At 54.8% G+C, this 13930-nt stretch overlaps 1 protein-coding gene across 1 annotated transcript in view; it reads right to left on the bottom strand.

Moving 5' to 3' along the window:
* Positions 1-13930, bottom strand: part of Guca1a (guanylate cyclase activator 1A) — a 22811-nt gene that overhangs the window by 4389 nt on the left and 4492 nt on the right. The window contains exon 2 of the mRNA XM_004624143.2: positions 1682-1911. Coding sequence (XP_004624200.2) covers positions 1682-1911 — 230 coding nt within the window. The remainder of the gene's footprint in view (positions 1-1681; positions 1912-13930) is intronic.

Here is a 13930-nt window from a genome sequence, read left to right on the forward strand (position 1 = left end):
CATCCAGATAGCTCAGTGGACTAAAGCGCCTGCTTAGGCAGAGCGCAGTGGCCAGGGTTTGATCCCCGCCTGCCGTGCCAGCCCCAACCCCGGGGTGCACTGAGACGCAATTGAGACTGTGATCCCAGCACTCAAGAGGCTGAAAACAGGAGAATCACTACAAGTCTGATCTACGTAGTGAGACCCTATGGACCCTGTACTAAAAATACAAAAGAGGAGGAAGAGGAGGAGGAGAAGGAAGAAAGAAGAGGAAGAATACTAGGGAGCTCTACACTGAGCTACTTCCCAGCCCTTTAAAAAAAATTTATTTTTTATTTTTTTATTTTGAGACAGTCTAAATTGCCCAGGCTGGCTTTGAAATTGTGATTCTCCTGCTTCAGCCTCTTGAGTAGCTAGGATTAAAGTCATAATGTCCCCTGAAGGGCACTGGGGTCCAGCTTGGTGACACCACCCTCCTGATCTCTGCCCCTTTCCCCTCAGGAAAGTCCTGGGGACCCAGATGCTGCCCTTGAGTGAGGACTGCAGACTCCAAGCTCTTAATCTGCTTGGCTCCTAAGCCCTACATATTAGGGAGTTTTAAATAGCTGTGTGGCCCCAGCTATCCCCAGAGGCACATGGCCAGGCACACTTGATGTTACCTATCAGGTGAGGGGACAGCAGGGTGAGAACTAGGCTCGTGGATCTGGATTCTTTTACCACAACACTTGCCTGAGTTGTTCTAAATAAATGGAAGATTTACTGCTGAAACCCAGTATCTCAATGTGCCACCCACCAGGGCAGGCACGGTGGCTTAGCTGCGGCTGAGATGGGAGACAGGGTTCAAACTCCCCTGCCCACCCCCTCTGGCTCCTCGGGAGGATGCACCTGACAGGGCCAGGTCACACAGGCTGCCTTCCTGCTGTGTGGCCTTCAACTCAGGCAAGGAAAGTCAAGCTGGGTCCCTGGGTGCTTGGATTTGGGATGTCTTGGCCCTCAGTGACCAGGCAGCCCTGCCTGTTCCTAGTCAAAGCACCCACAGGGCATGGTAAGATGGCCCTGCCCTGGCCAGGACAGCATGACTCTCCGCCCTCCTCCCTTGTCTTCATAAGCTGCGCAGACCTTTGCACCAGCACCGGGTGTTCAGTGACCCCCTTTGGAAGTGTCACACTTGTTTCAGAGACAGAGATACATGTCTTGTGGAAGGGGCAGAGGAGCCCCCAAACTCAGCCTCTGATCTGCTTTGCGGATCCCTCTGTCTCCACCAGAAGCAAAGGCAGGGCAGGGACTAGATGCACTCCTGAGGGAAACAGTTGCTCCAGGAACACTGGATAAACCAAGCCTCTGCTTTCAAAGGTCTCCCCGCCTAGCCAGGCGTGGGGATGCACGCCCATGATGTCAACACTCTGGGAGGCTGAGGCAGGACTGCGAGTTCCGTCCCAGTCTCAGATAAAAAGTGCTGAGAGTTTAGCTCAATGTGAAAACCTTGGGTTCAGTCCCTAGTGCCGGAAGGAAGGAAGGAAGGAAGGAAGGAAGGAAGGAAGGAAGGAAGGAAGGAAGGAAGGAAGGAAGGAAGGAAGGAAGGAAGGAAGGAAGGAAGGAAGGAAGGAAACACCTGGCTCCCAAATGACTATAAACAGAGCCCTCTTCCAGGGACCCTCTGGTCCCTGTTGCTCTTCTTCACCCCAGGCAGCCCCCTGCCCACCTTGTTGAAGTCAAACGTCTCGAACATCTGCTCCACGTACTTGGAGGCTGACGGGCTCAGGTTCTTGAGGCCAAAGAACTGGCGGAACTCGTAGAGGGTGAGCTGGCCCGAGGGGCACTCGGTCATGAACTTCTTGTACCACTGGTGGCACTCGGTGCTGCTCAGCTCCTCCACTGACTTGCCCTCCACCACGTTGCCCATGGCCCGGCCTTGGGAGGCTGGCACCCACGCTGGACAGAGGCAGCCACGTGAGGATGGTGTGGTAGCTGGGACCTCTGCACCCAGAGGACCAATCGAGGCGCCAGAGGAGAGGGGGGCTGGCTTGCGCCTGGGTTAGGCACGCCAGAGCCCAATGTTAAAAGTCTCCGCTAAGCCCTGGCAGCAGGGCTGCATCCAGAGTAGCAGCTCCCCAGATTATGGCCTTGAGCTGGGGGAGAGGTTTTCACCACCCAGCTGGCGATCTCCTAATCCCACTTAGCACCCATGGGTGGCCAGCCAGTAGCTGCTCTGATCCTGCGGTTTCCGTGTGCCCTGCTTATCCTGTTTTTGGAATTCATGATGTTCTGATCTGGCTCCCAGACACAGTGGATAGACTTGCTTACAACCAGAAATGGTGGCGAACACTTGTAATCCCAACATTTGGGAGGCTGAGGCAGGAGGATCGCTGCCAGTTCAAGGCCAACCTGGGCTGCATAGTGAGTTCATGGCCAACTTGAAGTGTGTAATGAGACCTTGTACCTCTCCACAAAAAAAGAAAAAATTGTGTTTGTTTTGAGGTTTTTTTTTGAGACAGGGTCGCACGATGCAGTTCGTGCTGACCTTGAGCTCACTTTGTAGCCCAGGCTGGTCTTGAACTCCCAATGATTCTCTTGCCTCTGCTTCCTGAGTGCTGGAATTACAGGCATAAAAAGGTTATCCAAAAAAAAAAAGTTGTCAAGGGCTGGCAAGATAGCTCAGTGGTCTAAAGCGCTTTGCTTGGAGCCGGGGAGATGGCTCAGTAGAATAAGCGCTTGCCTGGCAAGTGGAAGGATCTGAGTTCAATCCCCAGTTCCGACACAAAAAAAAAACACAAATAAAATAAAACGCTTTGCTTAGGCAAGTGCACAGGGACTGGGGTTCGATCCCCGGCACCCAGGGCCACACCAGCACGCCCCCAGGGTGGGCTGAGCTAGCCACAAGTACACATAAAAAGTTATCAAGCATGGTGGCACATACCTGTAATCCCAGCACTCACGAGGCTAAGGCAGAATCACTGAAAGTCTTTGGCCAGCCTGGTCCATATTGTCTTTTTTTTTTTTTTTTTTTTTTTTTGACGGAACCGGGGATTGAACTCAGGCCCTTGCGCTTGCCAGGGAAGCGCTTATTCTACTGAGCTATCTCCCTGGCTCCCACCTGGTCCATATTGTGAGCTCAAACCCAGACAGACCAAGACTATCTCACCTATACTCTCCTGTGGGATGGATTTGGGGTGGGGATCTGGGACCCATCTTGGAGGATTTGCTTGGGCCCAACTGTTCCCTGAGTCCCTCGGAGCCCTCCCAGGCCCCCGATGTGGAGGTAAAGGGGCCTGGGGACAGCAGCTCCTCCGTCCCCCTCTGGTCACCCAGCCCCCCATGTGGGTATCATCCGTGCATGGGAAGACCTCCATCTCTCCTCCTCCCCTCCACACAGCTTTGCTGTGTCTGAGCTGTATTAGTTCTAGATGCTGTAAAGCCAGCGACCCCCGGTCAGCCACTCAGATATACAGACATTTCAAGGCGTCTCCTGGGCCGCCATGTTTGTCTGAACACCCAGCAAACACCCGGCCAGGGGAGAAACTCTCCCTGCTCAATGTGATGGGTGGCAGAGCCCCTTCCTCAGATGTGTCACCGGGAGGTCATGCTTGGTCTCAAGGCCATGTCCTGCGCAGGCTCCGGTGACCTTTCAGTTTGCTGCTTCTGCTGCCTGCTTGGTCCACCAAGTCAGCCAGGAGTTGTTTTGTTTTGTGGTACCGGGGATGGAACTTGGGACCTTGCACTTGCCAGGCAGGCGCTTATGCTGCTGAGCTGTATCTCTGGCTCCAGGATATATCTGCATCTTTATTTGACCAAGAGTGTCTTATGGGATGTCACCTACTCAAGCTGGGCATGGTGGAGCATTCATGTGACACCAGGACTCTGGGAGGCTGAGGCAGGAGGATTGCACTTTAAAGCTCAGTCTAGGCAACTTAGCAAAGATCTATTTCAAAATACATGGCCTAGGGCTGTGGCTCAGTGCGAAGACACTGGATTCAATCCCCCATACTGGGTGGGGGGATCGTTGGCTGATGGAGCCCTGAGCTTCAAAAGACAATGCCTGAGGGAACGTTTGGCAGAAGCCTTGGGAGTGGAAGGCTGTGGTCTCTTAGCGCCCCGCAAAGCGTAGGGCAGCGTAGTGCAGTGGCTCCCCAGTGCAGTGAGTGGAGCGCACCCTTTCTACATGAGATAAAAGAACTGGGGGGTCGCGGAGATAGCTCAGGCGCAAGAGCCTTAGTTCAATCCCCGGTTCCAGGGCGGGGGGACTGGATACAACTTCGATGTTGGCACCTAAGGAGGGTCTGGAGGGGGGAGGGACCCCCAAGACGCCAGGTCAGCGGGGCCGGGGTCCTCCCCAGCCTCGGGCAACCGTGCAGGGCGGAGACGTGAGTCCTACGGAAGACCCGGTGGGAGATGCTCGGCTGGAGGGCTCCCTCTCAGACCCAAGAGTCCACCAGGGTAGGAGGATGGAGGTAAGTAGGGGTGGGTTGTAGAGGGCAGTGAGGGGACACAATCGGAGCCTGACTCCAGGGCTACCGGCTGTCCCCACTCTCCTAGCGACACCTCAGGGTCCTGGAAGGCCTTGCTCCCTCCGGGGATGCGACTCCACTCTGGCCATATCCAGGGAACCCCGGTGCGCTTCTTGAAGAGCCAGTCCGGCGGCTGCACTACTGCAGTTGGCCTCCAGGGGGCGCCAGGGGTCGCTAAGTACTTGCAGGTCTGGGCCCCTGGACCTGACCCTGTGATGCGACGCCCCACGGCCTCAGTTTACCACCTTCCCCCAGCCACCTACTCGGATGCTGGGGCAGAGGAGGCCAACGTTTAATCGCTGCCATGGGGAGAGAGCTCTCTGGGCGGCCTAGGACTGCCACAGGGCCACGTTGGCGGGAGGCACGTCGAAGCGCTTGCGGGTGTGGTCAGTGTCCCTGCGGTACAGGTAGCCGCAGGTGGGCTTCTGCAAGGTGTAGAAGGGGCTCAGCGAGTTGGAGTACTGGGCAGTGTAGAAGGTGGCCCGCAGCGGGCCCAGAAGTTGCCCCTGGGGACCCAGGACCACAGGCACGTAGGCGGCTGCCAGCGACTGCTCCCGCTCCTGCATCCACGCCCGGGCCAGCGGGGTGCATGGGGGCTTCACCTTTGGGCCCGGCGACGTCTTCGACCCATGGGCCGGCGTGGGGTGATTCTGAGGAGAGGACAGGAGGGGCAGCTGGGACGCGGTGCCACCACAGGCCCCTGCTGTCCCCAGCCTGTGGCCTCGGCATGTCCACGCGGGCACTGTGGGCTTGCAGAGGCTGGAAACCTTCAGCTCCTGCCCTGCAGCTGGAGGCTGCGCTTGTCCTCCCCTCTGGGCCTTCTCCCCATCCCTGCCACCCTACTTCCTAGTAGTCCCCCCTCCTCTCCTTCAGCCTCTTGCTTTTCTATCCTGCATTTCTATTTGTCTCCGTCTGTCTTTCTTTCTTTCTTTCTTTCTTTCTTTCTTTCTTTCTTTCTTTCTTTCTTTCCTTCCTCTCTCTCTCACTTTCTTTTCTTCTCTTTCTGGCAATACTGGACATTGAACCAGGGCCTTCCCACTCAGCTACATCCTCAGCTTTTCTTTTTTAATTATTTTGAGATGAATCTAAATCCCCTTCCATCACTAAATACCCCACATTGGGTTGGATTTATGATCCTCCTGCAGCCTCCTGCTAGGACCACAGGCACGCACAATCACACCCGGCTCATCTTCTGTATGAATGGCTGGGCCCTCAGACCCTGCTCCTCCCCCAAACATCTTCTGCTCCCTGCCACCTAAAAAGTGAAGCTCAGAGCTTCCCTTCCTTGGGGCTCTGACTCAGGCCATGCTCCCCTCCAGGCTGTGTCCTCGCCAGGGGAGTCTCCCCTCTCATGACCAGGCTTTCCCGCCCTGGCAGCCTTCTCTCATTCATCAGGAACACTGGGTCTCCCGGGGACTTGGCTGGTTAGTGGCTCAGCAGCCTCTCCTTACCCTGGACATAGCAGCCTCGCACACCAAGGCATTGAGAAAGGCGGGGCTTTCGAGATGTGGGCTCAGCTCACCAGAATTCTAGTCCGGTGCCCAGCCTTCCGCTGCCTGCCATTCCACTGCAGAATGCCCAGCATTGTGACTGTGTGTCCCTACCCTGGCTTGACACCCACCCCTCTGTGGGGCCCCCATTGCCCCTGCCACTTACCTCCTGCTCTGCTACCCCCTTCTGGACTGACCCGTGACCAACAGTCTAGTTCACCCTAAACCCAACCCCATCTCCCAGGTTCTAGGTGTCTTTTTTTTTTTTTTTTTTTTTTTTTTCTGAATGCCTTCAGGGCAGGTTTGTGTTGTGGGGATCGAACCACAGCAACCTGAGCCTGACTGCTTTGTTGAAGCAGCCACTTAAAGAACTGAGCTAAGGGGCAGGTGTTATTTTATGTAGGGCCTTCCCAGCCCTGTCTGTGGCCATCCACCTCCATGTGACCAGGCCGGCTGTACTCCAGTCCCCCCAGTTTCCAGCACTAGGGGAACCCTGTTGTTCTCAGCCTACCCTTGGGGACACAGAGCCTCAGCTGCGAGTTAGGGAAGGGCAGTACCTGCCCTCTTACAAAAGAAAGCCCAGGGGCTCCCAGCTTAAGGCAGCCATTTGAATTTGATTTGCAAACCATTTGTCCAGTCCAGCTTTAGCAAGGACCTCCCCCTCCTGCAGGCCGTCTTTGCTCCTGTGTTTCCTGCTCAAGGGTACGGGTTGTGCACGGCACAATCACAACTTTCAAGGGCAAACAGTGAGATTCCATAGTAACACCACCATAGATAACCCCCTCAGTTTGGGCAAGAACACTATGATGTTCACAGTGAAACTTTACCTAACCTTGCATTTCTTAGAATGTGACATCTCACTGTACCTGTAGCCTCCACTTTGCATTTCAAAATTGTTCTTCTTCTTCCAAGCCCAGCAGCTGTTCCCCGCCCACCGCACCCCCGGCAAGCAGATCAACCCAGAAGGATTTGCTTTACGACTAAGCTACCTGCACAGCGCTTTTTCACTTCGAGCCAGGTTCTCTCCACCTTGCCCAGGCTACCTTTCCGATTTCCCACCTTTTTAAAAAATTTACGTATCTGGTACAAGGTCCCACTACAGGCCACTACGCTCAATCGGTCGTAGTGATCCTCCTGCTTTCAGCTGAGGCACCGCACCCAGTCTCCGTGGCCAGCTCAGCTTGCCCTGGGGCAGGGAACTGATCCCCAGACCCTGCGCTTGCCTAAGCAGGCATTTTTTAGTCCATTGAGCTATGTTGGGGGCCCCCAACTTCCAAACTTTCTGCCTCAGCTTCCTAATTAGCTGGGATTACAAGTGTGTACCACCAGTTCCCAGGGTCTTTAGGATACACAAACAAGTCAAAGCGTGTTTGTTCCTTCCAGGATTCTACCCCTGCGGAGGGCGACCCCACAGCTCTCGCGCATGCGCAGTATTAGCACGGACCAGGACCCGGCAACGCAGCTGCCACCACCACCAGCTCCAAGCTGTACGTGGAAAGTCCCCAGACGCCATGGTGCTGGGTGACGAAGCTGGTGAGGCCCCTAGAGCCTGATCCTCTGGGCCTGGCCCCATCTTCAGGGCAGGCCACCTCGGGCACCTTTCCACCTTGCTGCCACATCTGTGAAATGAGGTAACAAGCTCTGAGCCCCACAGGCTGGTAAATATGGGGACCAGAAGCACAAGGTGACACAGCCTGCGGCCTTGCACAGCTTCCCAGGACTTCTGAGGAAAGCAAGTCTGCCTGAGACACCCCTCACTAGCTGCTGGATCTCTGGGTAAACTACAATATCCAGGGCTGGCCAGATAGCTCTGTGGACTAAAGCGCCTGCTTAGGCAGAGCGCAGGGGCAGGGGCTGGGGTTGGATCCCCAGTGTGCTGTGCCGGCCTCACCCCTGGGGGCTCCCTGAGGCGGTGACTGAGACTGGGCGAGGTGGCGCGTGCCTGTAATCCCGGTGCTTGGGAGGCTGAAAAGAGAATCACTACAAGTCCGATCCGCGTAGTGAGACCCTGTAGACTCTGTACTAAACAAAAACAAAAACAAAAAAAATTACAAACTGAACCTCAGTTTCCCTATCAAGAAAGTGGGCCAAACATGATACTGTCCCAGTTACAGTGAGGACCCAATGAGCTGTTCTGCACCACTACCAGAACTTAAACACTCAGTAAAGTAGCTCTTCACGGCTGGGCGCACACCTGTGTCCCAGCTACTCAGGACTACATATTGGTGCCCAGACTGGCAACTATGTCTCCAAAATAAAACTTTACAAAGGGCTGAGGATGTAGCACAGTGGTAGGAGAGCAGAGCCTGCAGAGCATGGCGCGGCCTCGGTCCCATCCTCAGTATGCTGTCCCCCCAAACCCACCTAGCCCTTGTCATCCCTTGTGGAGAGGTAGCCCTGGACAGACCAGGTCCTCCTCCTGAGGGGTCCAGAAAGCCCACTGAGGACGCAGGAGCCTGGGAGCCAGCTCTGGCTGGTGCAGTAACCCCAGCCCCTGAACTGACAGGTGGCCTTAGTCAGCTCTGTCCACCCACCTTCAGCATCCTTGCAAGGCCTCTGCGGTGGTGAGATGGAAGTTCTGGGGAGGGCCTAGTGAGGGGCACTTGCAGGGTGAGGCATTGTGATGTCTCCTCACAGTGCAGCCCGCTCTCTCTTCCTAAGGGGACATGGATGGGGTCAGGGCCAGGGTGGGAGATTTGTTTGGTTTTTATTGTTGTGGTGGTCTTGGGGTGTATGTATGTATGTATGTATGTATGTATTTTGAAGAACCGGGGATTGAACTCAGGCCCTTGTGCTTGCCAAGCAAGCACTTATTCTGCTGAGCCATCTCCCCAGCCCAGAGTGTTTTGTTTTGCTTTGTTGTAGGACACAGGGTTTTGCTATGTAGCCCAGGCTGGTCTCGAACTTGAAACAACCAGCCTACCTCAGCCTGCCAAGTGTTAGGACTACAGATGTGTACCACTATACCCAGTTCTGGGGAGTCTTTAACTTTGACACAGGCCTGCTCTGCTAGCCAACCTCCCATACTCCCACCCCAGGACCCCAAACGTAGGCAGAAGGGAAGGTGGGGAGTAAGCTCCTCCTAGCTGTTCATGTAACCCCAGAAAGCTGAAGGCCCCCCTCACAACAGGCCTCTCGTGACCAGGGTGCACACCCCCTGGGTCTCTAGGCATGGCTGGGTAATAGTGTCGACACATGTCCCCCTCTTCAAGGTCTAGCCACCCACACTCCACGGTCCCCAACATGGTACTTGGTGGGCCTTTCCAGGACAGTGCATCAGTCCCACAGGCAGGGGTGGCAGGAAGGGACAGAGACAGCACCAGGAGGTGGGAACCAAGTAGCTGCATACCTTGCCCTGTGCCCAGCTGGCTCCCCCTGGCCAGGCGTTATTCCCTTCTGACACCCCTCAGCAGGACTGGATTGCAGGTGATGGGTGGACTGGGGCCTGTGGTCACCTCAGAACAATGACCTCTAATTTCCAGGAGTGGACAGCAACCCAGGTAGGAAGCAGGAGGAGGGGTGAGAGTCAGGGCTGGTGGCCAGAAGGCCCAGGGAATTCACACGGGTCCTCTCCGTGTCTGCACTGGGACCATGAGGATGCTGAGTCCTCCACCTTGGACATCTGCTGCAGGACACATCCTAAGGCCTTAGGATGCAGACCCCTCCCTGCCAGCAGCCCCAGTGCAGACCATGCCATCCTCACTGTGGGGACCTCAGAAGGGTTAGGAAATCCTGGCCTGGTGCTCCTTCCCTGCGTGTAATTCATTTAATAAGTGCACGATGCTTTGAGGGTCTCACCTTTGCACCCACTAAGCTTGGGTTTCCAGCTCTGAGCCAGATATAGTGGTGCAAACCTGTAATCCTAGCACTTGGGAGGCTGAGGCAGGAGGATTGCTGCGAATGTGAGGCCAGCCTGGGCTACACATGGTGAGTTCAAGGCCAGCCTGAACTACACAGTTGAGACCCTGGCTCAAAACACGCTGTTTCTCAGCTGCGCCGGGGCACAAGCCACTTCAGCTCTGGCTGCCTTCTCAGTGGCAGTGAGGAGATGACAGGCTGCAGCACCACGGCTCCCTCCCGTGATGGCTTCATGCGCTCAGAGCCGTGACCACTCCGGGGAGGGGCTGTGAGTTAGGGCAGTGCTATTTCTAAAATCCAGACAATGCTGATTCACTCCAGCCTCCTGGGAAGCCTCACTTCCCACTCTATTTTACTCATCCTCAAAGCTCCTGGAAGATAAAAGACTGCCGCAGTTGAAAGTGGGTGTGTTTGTACATGCCTGTAATCCCAGCGCTCTGGTAGGCTGAGGCAGGAAGATCATAAGTTCAAGTCCAGCCTGGGCAACATAGCAATGCAATGAGACTCTGTCTCAAGATAAAAAATAAGGGCCAGGGAGATGGTTCAGTGGAATAAGCGAATAAGCGTTTCCCTGGCAAGTGCAAGGGCCTGAGTCTAATCCCCAGTTCTGCCAAAAAAAAAAAAAAAAAATCAAGATAAAAAATAAAAATAAGGCTGGGGCAATAGATCAGTGAGTCTAATCCTTGTACCATATACACACACAAAAAAAGGCCGTGGTCCACACCTCAGGGCTCAGGACGAGTTGAGCCAATGGGACTCGGGGTGACCTGGGCACAGGAAGACCTGCTGCCCACCCTCGCCCACATGACCGCATCCCAGCCAGGGCGAGGGCAGCTTTGAGCAGCTGTCCCAGCAGCCTCGTGGGGCTGGTTCCCATCGCCTTGCCTTCCTTCCAAACTCGTGCTATTCTGAAGGATTCATCCGTGTTTTTGGACATCCATGTTTTTGGAAGATCAGCTGAGAGCCTCGGTGCTGGGTGGACTTCTGGTTCCTGCTCAACCCCCTTGTTTCCCTCTCTGCTTCCTGGGATGGGATCCCAGACACCTCCAACACCATGCTCCACGGCATCACAGCCAGGTCCTCAGGTCCTCCTGCAACCCCTTTGAGGTCAGCTTTTCACTGCATTGCCATGACTGGCCTCAAACTCCCAAGCTCAGGTCATCCTCTTGCCTCAGCCTCCCGTGTAGTGCACAACCCTGTGCCTGGAATGGGCCGGGCTCTTTTAAAACATTACTTTTTTGCAGTGCTGGGTGGAAACCAGGGCCTCGGGCACGCTGGGTGAGTGGGCTGCCACTGAGCTACACATCTATCCCAGATTTCTTTCTTTTTTTTACTGGAGCCCAGGACCTTTGCAGTGAGCTATATCCCAGACCTTTAATTCCCCCACCCCCAAGTATGGTGGCACCTGCCTGTAATCCCAGCACTCAGGAGGCTAAGGCAGCAGGGTCGCTTTGATAGCTGCTTGGCTTACAAAGTTACTTCAAGGCCAACCTGAACTGCAGAGTAAAACCCTACCTGAATTTTTTTTTTTTTTTTTTTTTCCTAAAACGGGTTCTTGCTCAGTGACTAAATCTTCCAGGCTGGGCTCAAACTTGCAGTTCTCCTGCCTCATTCTCCCTGAACAGCTGGAATTCTGGGTATGCACCCACACCCAGCTTAGGTTTTCTGTTTCTGCTTTCTGGATATAGCAATGTATTCTTTTATTTATTTATTTATTTTGCGGAACCGGGGATTGAACTCAGATCCTTGTGATTGCCAGTCAAGCGCTTATTCTACTGAGCCATTTCCCCGGCCCCAGCAATGTATTCTTTTAGATGTATGCAAGTTCTGTTTCACACTGTGGGTTGTTTCTCAGAATGGAGCGCTCTGCCCTGGAGCCAAGGTGACTTTTAGGCACCTGCCCGCTGTCTCCTGGTGCCCGGACCTTTCCTCCAGGAGTCCTGGGGGGTCCTGCTGGCCTTCTCTGCCTCTTGGCCGTGGCTGAGCACCTCGAGTTGTGCAGGGAGCCAAGGAGTTCACTCAGCAGCGCGGCACCTGCCAGACCAGGGGAAGGTCCTGAGTTTGATTTCAGGTAAAAAAAAAAAAAGTTTGCTTCAGAGTCATGCAGGGCCAAGAGGGGAGGGGAGGGGGCTCAGGGCTGAGCACTGCCTGCGCCAGTCCTTTTGTGGGCTGCCTAGCCTGCTCTCTCCCTGAGCTACTGACAACCTTGTCCAGCAGCCCAGCTTACAAGGTGTGGCTCGGGGAAGGGATACCATGGCCAAGGTCACGCGCTTGGGAAGCAGCAGAGCCGGGATTCAGGCCCACAGTCACACTGGAAGCGCACACCTGTGATCCCAGCACTTGGGAGCCTGAGGCAGGAGGATTGCTGGGAGCTCAAGGTTGGTCTGGGCTACATAGTGAGACCCTGTTTACCTGCACCCCACCCAAAACAAAAAAGAACCTGATAAGAAAATACTTGCAGACATCCAGCCCACTCGACCAGTCCCCAGCCAGGCTGAGACACCCTCAGGCCAGGATCTGCAGTTCCTTCAGGACACAGCAGGAGGGGAACAGTGATGGGCAGAGGCCCCCTGCCCGCTGCTCTGGGCAGGCACAGGATGTGGACCTGTGGGGTGAGGACAGGGCTCTCACATGTGCCCCCAGACAGCCAGCTGCAGGCACCAGGTGGGGAGGATGGCGGCTCCCTGCTGTCCACACTCAGGGCCTGAGAGCGGGGCCTGGGCTTCGTGGAGGGGGATGTGCGCTGACACGGCCTGGCCCACCCACATTCCGGAGCTGACCAGGCGCTCGGCCCCTGAGTCACCGCTGAGCGGGACGTAATTGCAGGCCCAGGCTCTCTGTCATGTGGCTATTTCCTTTCCTGTAGGAGCAGGCGTGGTTGGGTGGCGGGTCTGGGTTGGGCAGTGCCAGCTCTTGGGGCCCTGGCCCTCCCCAGCAGAGAAGCCTCCCAAGCTGCTGCACCCGCTGGTGGGGACCGTACGCTGCTGAGCATGCTGCCCACTGTGCCAGCGCCTCCTAGAGACCCCTGGGCCCTTTTTATTTATTTATTCTTTTAGCAGTCTTGCAGGGTAGTCAGGGCCATCCTCCAGGCTCAGCCTCCATTTATCTTATTAAATCTTCATGACGAGGCAGGAGGCAGGCTTGCTGGCAGCCTTCCTGGGCTCCACGCAGATAAGCTCTGAGCATCCTAGGCGTGCCGCACGTTCTCGGGCCCTGCGGTGTCTCTCAGCCACCGTCCCACGCTAACAGAGAAGTGCTCTGCGGTTCCAGAGTGAGCACAAGTCCTGGTCTCTTCTTCTGCTGGATCAATCAATCCGCTGACGAATGGACCAATTAAAAGGCTTCCTTCTGAGTCGGGGGGCACATCTTGATCCCAGCACCAAGGAAACTGAGGCAGGAGGATTGCCGTGAGTTCAGCCTGGTCTACATAGTAAGACCTTGTCTCAACGCCCGCCCCCCAACCTCCCCAAAACAAAACAAACAAATTAAGAGGCTTCCTTCTGCCCCTAGCCATGCTCCTGCCCTCCAGCGGCCAGGGCACAAGCTCAACACACCCCTGTCATGGTCACATTAGGCAGCAGGGGCCTACACCAAACTCTTCTTGCCTGCTTATTTCTTTAATTTTAACTTTAATTTTATTTATTTATTTAATGTATTTAGGACAGGGTCTATAGGGTCTCACTAGTAGACTGGACTTGTAGTGATTTGCCTGTTTTCAGGCAAATTACAGGCGTGCGCCACCATGCCCAGTCTCAATCCCTGTCTCAGCGTGCCCCAGGGGCGGGGCCGGCACCCATGCCTGGCTGCTGCGCTCTGCCTAAGCAGGCACTTTAGTCTGCTGAGCTGTCTGGCCGGCCCTTATTTAATTTTAATTTTAAGTTTTATTTATTTATGAGCAGAATATATTTATTGAGGGAAAGAAAGCTCCTATCTGAGAAAGGGACAGTAGGGGGTCCCAAGTGGGTTGTCTCCCACTTCTTTAATTTTTAATTAAGAAATACATTTATTGAAAAAAAAGAAATACATTTACATTTTGAATTTCTTACAACATTCTGTTACTGTTTTGTTTTTTTCTTTAAACTAATCTTTTACATTTAT

The sequence above is a fragment of the Octodon degus genome, unplaced genomic scaffold, assembly GCF_000260255.1.
Source record: "Octodon degus isolate 3935 unplaced genomic scaffold, OctDeg1.0 scaffold00005, whole genome shotgun sequence".
Classification (NCBI taxonomy): Eukaryota; Metazoa; Chordata; class Mammalia; order Rodentia; family Octodontidae; genus Octodon; species Octodon degus.